Source organism: Helianthus annuus, chromosome 17, assembly GCF_002127325.2.
Source record: "Helianthus annuus cultivar XRQ/B chromosome 17, HanXRQr2.0-SUNRISE, whole genome shotgun sequence".
NCBI classification, from domain to species: domain Eukaryota; kingdom Viridiplantae; phylum Streptophyta; class Magnoliopsida; order Asterales; family Asteraceae; genus Helianthus; species Helianthus annuus.
The window spans coordinates 78,821,858-78,827,956 of NC_035449.2; the positions used below are offsets into that span (position 1 = coordinate 78,821,858).

The 6,099-nt window shown below is 40.0% G+C and overlaps 1 protein-coding gene across 1 annotated transcript; it reads right to left on the minus strand.

Moving 5' to 3' along the window:
- Window positions 1–1,567: 1,567 nt before the first annotated feature.
- On the minus strand, window positions 1,568–4,052 carry LOC110914610. Its single transcript, XM_022159396.2, has 2 exons — window positions 2,427–4,052; window positions 1,568–1,801 (listed from the first exon to the last, which is right to left on the minus strand). The coding sequence occupies exons 1-2, from the start codon at window positions 4,050–4,052 to the stop codon at window positions 1,784–1,786; spliced, it is 1,644 nt and encodes a 547-aa protein (XP_022015088.1). The 3' UTR covers window positions 1,568–1,783.
- Between the last annotated feature and the right edge of the window lie 2,047 nt (window positions 4,053–6,099).

Consider the following 6,099-nt stretch of genomic DNA (forward strand, 5'->3'; position numbering starts at 1 on the left):
TTGACCTTTAGCTAGACGATTCAGATTTTTCATATTCACGTGCCCTAGTCGACGGTGCCACAATAAACCATCATGCTCTGAAATCTTCGAGAATAAGCAGGTGATCTCTTCACATGGCTTCTTGTTCATATCAATGACGTAAGCGTTTCCTTTTCTTTCAGCTGTCATCAAGAACCAGTCTTCTGGAATAACAATCCCAGGCTTGAGAACATGACAACCTTTCTTCGTAAAGTGAACTGAATTTCCTCTATCACAAATTTGCGAAATGCTCAACAAATTGTGCTTCAGTTCTGGAACATAGTTAACATTTTCAAAGCTGAGAACTCCGTTTTGAACAGTTCCTTTCAACGTGATTCTGCCAGATTCACCTCCCGCAAACGAGACATATCCACCATTAAATTCTTTGACATTCACAAGTTGGGATAAGTCTCCTGTCATGTGCCTGGAACAGCCACTATCCATGTACCAGAGGCGCACGGTAGTCCTCCACAGCTGTTCCTGCACGAATAGCGGGATTAGTTAGATTTAGGAACCCAGCCCATAGTGGATCTGGGTTTTCCTTGAGCATCGAAATACGTTACCCTCTGCCAGATTAAATTGTCTTTGTTTAAGAATTTTGATAAATTTGCATTGACAGAATTTTTATGAAGTGTATGAGGCAGATTGGAATGCTTGGCCTTGGGTTTAGGTTTCCAATATTGTTTAGACCAGTTGTTAGCATAATTACCAAACGCTTGAAATCTGTTTTCAGAAAAATGATTTTGCTGATTTTTATGTCTACGTTTGGCTGCATTCCAATCTTGATCAGAAGGCTTGACCTTACGATGGTCGTTCTTCATTGTCTTAGACTGATGAGTCGTCATTGACTTAGAAGGACCAGATCGATTTGGTTTGACTTTCTGATGCTGTGCATGTTTAGTTTTTGACTGCACAGAGGAAGATGGAGAGACACAGTTTCTGGCAATGTGCCCAGCTATCCCACAGTTGAAACAAATTTGCCGTTTCACTGCGGAAGATTTTTGACGATTCACAGAGGCTGCGGGTCTTTTGGGTCTTGTAGATGGAGCTTGCTTGTTCTGTTTTGATTTACTTGCTTGTGCCTTCCCTGAGCTTGTAGATACCTGAGGATCAGAATCAGAACTAGCACTGGCACAAGCATGAGAATCCGAAAAAATTGATTTTTCATTTTTAACTGCTTCATGAAAATCATTTTGATTAGAGTTTTCAGGTGTTGACTTATGATTTTCTTCACAATCATTTTCTTTTAAATTTTCATTTAAGAAAACTTCTTTCTCTTTTTGCAAATCATTTTGAGTTTCAGTCTCGATCGAAGCTGAGACGTCATCAACAAATTTCGATTCCTTTCGATCATTGTCATCCAATGATGTTCCCTCAGATTCATCAGTAGAAATATTTACTGAATTTGATTCACACGAAAAATCAGTATGTGATTGATTTTCCTGTGAAGCATCATCAGTGGTTTCACTGGATGTGTTCTGAGGAACATCGTTGGTCACACTATTTTCTCCTAGAGAATCAGAAATATCAGAATCACAACTTTCAGCAGTTTCAAAACAATCATCATCACACGCAGTTTTAAAAGGTTCATCACAAGCATTCACTGTTTTGCCCAAAACATCAGGCCCAAAAGAAGACGAAACATAACTATGAAAAGAGTTCAAAAACGCTTGTCCAAACACACAACCAGAATTAGTATCATCAAAAGAAGTTTTAGAAGAATCAGATTCTAAAACTTGTTCACTTCCAAACACATCTCCCCATATCACTTCAGGTACTTTATCTGCACATGACGAAGAACTGTTAGGATCAAAAGTACCCTTTGACACAAAACATGTCTCTGATTTTACCTGCTCTTCAGTAAATTTGCCATTGATTGATGACTTACTGTTTTTGGAACTTTCAACATTTACCGAGGGCTTATTATTTTTGGGTCCGTATGTCATTTTACTTTCATTCAGCATCTCCTCCTCGGTCATAGGCAAGTAGGTATAATTGTTATTGTACGGAGGAGGAGCCTGATTATAACCCAAACCCGACCCTTTCTTTTTAGAATAAGCCAGTTGTTGATCACAGAGATTCTTGACTAATTTACTGGAGGAATCAAATTTTTTAATATTTAACTCATTAATTTGATATTTATCCCGAACATTCTCCAGTTCCTTAGTTACCTCACACAATTTTTCTTTAACCATGATGAGTTGTGCCGTGGCTACACTAACATCGTCTTTGAGTTGGACGATATCCTTACGCTGAGCTTCGATTTTCTCTTTGAAAAGTTTTTCATTTTTCGTTAAAGTGAAATTTTTGCGTTTAATTTCATTATAATCTTCAATTAGCTCAGCGTTATGGATTCTATAGGCCTCAACTCGTTCCCTACATTCAGAAGTGCAAAAAACAGAAAGTACCTCTTCTTTGGTGAGACCCTTAACCGGAGCTGACAGAATTTGAGTCATGAAGGCGAAGTTTTCAGCTGACGACTCCTCCTCCTGTGCAGCCTTCACATCGTCACTCACAGAAGCATTGCTGGCCATGAAAGCGATATTGCTTGGGGTGGCTTGATTCTCAGGAGCTGAAATGTTTAATCTTTCGATCTCTGAACTCCAGTCAAAAGGCGAATCAGGCTGAACCACCAAAGCTTGGGCCAATCCCACTTGTGGGCTTCCACTGTTGACACTATCAGCAGGCACACCAGTTGTAGTCACAAGGGCTCTTTCTCGATTTGGTGTAACAGGAGCAGCAGGCTGAGCTGGAGTTTGTTCATCATTCACCTTGGGTTTCGTACAGTTTCTAGCCAAATGACCCTGTTCATGACAATTATAACAACGATATTCAAACGGCATCTTTACGGGTCCTGTGAACTTAAGATTTTGCCATTTGTTTTTCCCTGTCTTCCTCACAAAGTTTTTAGCTCTAAAAGCCGCCATAGCCATCTGCCACGTGATATCCATTTCTTCCACATCCTCTGGATGAATTTGATCCAAATCATCCATGGAAAACTTAGGAGGGTCAAGATTTCCCGAAGCAAAGGCGTTCATGCAATTTATGACAGATGCTGCAATTTCAAGATTTTCCTTTGACTGCCTAGAGAAGAAAGCAACCATTTCATTGCTAGCAACAGAAACAGAAGGTGCAGCAGAAGTCTTTCCAGCACTTGCAGGGGAAGCTTGAGTGGAAGACCCTGAGTTGTAGACATTTGCTGAAGTGGGAGCAGGTTTAGTATTGCGAAACATTTGGAATCCTCCTTGAGACAGAAGAGCTGTATTGCTGTCACTGGATGCAGTGGGGGCTATAGAAAAACCGGCAGCCAGCATACTGTTCTTGTAGTTAGTCTCTCTCTGCTTGTCATCCAATTCACAAGCTTTAATATGCGAGATCATCTCAGACAGGGTGCATCTTGCAAGATCTTTTGTTTTCTTTATCATAGCAACATGATGATCCCAGCTCTTGGGTAATGCATTGAGAAGTTGCCTATTTGTCGAAGCATTTGTGGTGTGAATTTCTTCCATTTGCATTTGAGTCACCAGCTTGACAAACCTTTGGATCTGATTATCCACTGTTTCACCATAAATATGGTTGAAGTTGTTGAAATTCTGTTGCAGCAAGTTCCTTCTGCTTTCTTTCATGTCCTCATTACCTTCATACACTTCCACCAGAGAGTCCCAAAGTTCCTTGGCAGATTTACAAGTGCGAAATCCCATAGCAATGTTTGGACCCAAACCCATGGTCAGATAAGAAAGAGCTCTATCATCTTCTTCAACAATAAGCAGATCATCTTCCGTGTATTGATCACGAGGCTTCTTTACTTTGACTTCAGGTTCAGTAGGGCTTTCCATCATGATCTCTCTTGGTCCTCTCAATATGCTGCGCCATAGCTTGTAGTCTTTAACTTTCAGATGCTGTTCAAATCGCCATTTCCACTCGGGAAAGTCATTAGCATTAGTTAAACGTGGAATACGCGTTGTGGTTCCTAGCTTTGAATCCAATTCTTGTTGCTGAGTTAAAGCAGACAATTCACTGTTGGTGGTTGACATTTTTAATAAATCAGTTAATTAATTGATTGATTTAATTAAGTCCAAGTCAACAGTCCAAAAGTCCGTTTCAATTTGTCGTTGCGAGTCGTAACTGGGTTGCGAGTGGAATGTGCGAGTCGTAATGAGGTGATTTCGAGTCGTAATGAGGTGTTTGCGAGTCGTAATCGTAGACGGTTGCGAGTCAGGTCAAACTTGAATGCGAGTCGTAACCAATATGGTTGCGAGTCGTAACAGGACAGGATGAGCCGAAACCGTGGTTGCGAGTGATGATCAAAAAGCTGGTTGCGAGTCGTAACTGGGCGAGATGAACCGAAACCAAGGCTGATTGCGAGTCGCAACTAAACCGTGATGAACCGTAACTGGGAGATTGCGAGTCGGAACCTGCAAAACAGAAAGTGATAAGGACTGTTTACTCGCAATCCCGATTTTTCAGCAGTTTCCAAAATTCAAAGATTTGGTAATCTTCGAATCTGTTGAACCAATATCCCGAGATTTCAGCAAACACCGAGACTGAAATCAAACAGAACCAAAATCAGTAATTTTTCAAGGAATTTTCAGGAACAGTCGATGAACAGATCTGCATACACACTTCAACAAATCGAATCAGTAAAATATGAGATTCTTGAATCTGATTGATATCAAACCGAGCCTTTGAATGGCTTCAATGGCTCTGATACCAATTGTAAAACCCAAGAGGATCACAATGATATCAATCTAACTTTGTGAGAGTGCGGAAAACCAAACACAAAGGTGATTCAAGAAACAATATATAAACAGATCGAATAAAACACAATGAATAACTAAACAAACCAAACTTGCATTCAACTTGAAGATGACTGATACAAGATCGGTAGGAACTCTGTTCCTTGCTATGTGTCGCCCCTGCTTCTATTTTGTATCAACAACCCTTAATCTATTGATTAAGGGTGTTTAAATACAAAACATAAGGGCCGAAACTACAAGCCCATGCGACACACTTACAAGCCCAACCCACATAAGATTAACCCAAAACATAATTAAACTAATTACAAGATCAATCCCTATATATTGTTAACTTGCATGAATAAACCTTTAGGTTCCAACAATGTGAACATGATCCTTCAAGCATGTGATCCTTACATTGAAGTATCCTCGAAGGATCCCGGTGATGTCAGTAATCCTTACTCTGGTAATGTCCTTATCTTAAAACTATTACATTTCCTTACTTTTTACCTAAGGATAAGGATCATGTATCCTTCATCCTCTTCTCACGAACCATTTGAGTTATGATAGTTCAGGTATCTACAACATATCGTCAAAGATCTTCAAAAGCAACACAGATCCTTGGGTTCAACCCCAGTTATCCTTGGGATTATCCCCAGTTTTCGCCAGTAGTGCACGATGATCCTGGTATAGTTCACGTCTTTGGGACCAGTACCCACTTTCGGGGCTGACAACCTCATCGTACTGGCTATACCTAGGATCCTACGTATAATGGTAGACGTACCATACATCCGTTCCTAAGGTTTCTAACGTTTTCACGTTAGCTAAGGTTTTGACATTTTCATGTCACCAAGCTTGGATAGTCGCCAGTAAGGGCCATACTCCAGTTTACATACGATCCTTGGGCTTGTCCCCAGTTATCCTTTGGGCTTGTCCCCAGTGATCCTTTGGGCTTGTCCCCAGTTATCCTTTGGGCATGTCCCCAGCTACTAATTTATCTTTTACATTGGCTTAGTCCCAAGTTATGTTCCGTTTTTCAGGTTTTCGAAGTTAAACAAATAAGGATCCTTAATCCTTATTATCTATTTAAAACTCATCTACGGTTATCTTGAATAAAGGTTAGGATCCTAACTTGGATCCTCAGGTATGACCCTTGACTATTCGGATTATACTGAACAACCCTTACACTTTGACAACAAAACCTATGATCCTTGAAATTGATTGCTTCAAAAATTTTCAATGTCAGGATATTTGATCTAGGATCATATCCTAAATTTATTAAACATGGTTTGCTCAACTCTTGTTACTCTAAATATATTTCTAAAACAACTGGAAAATAAAGAGG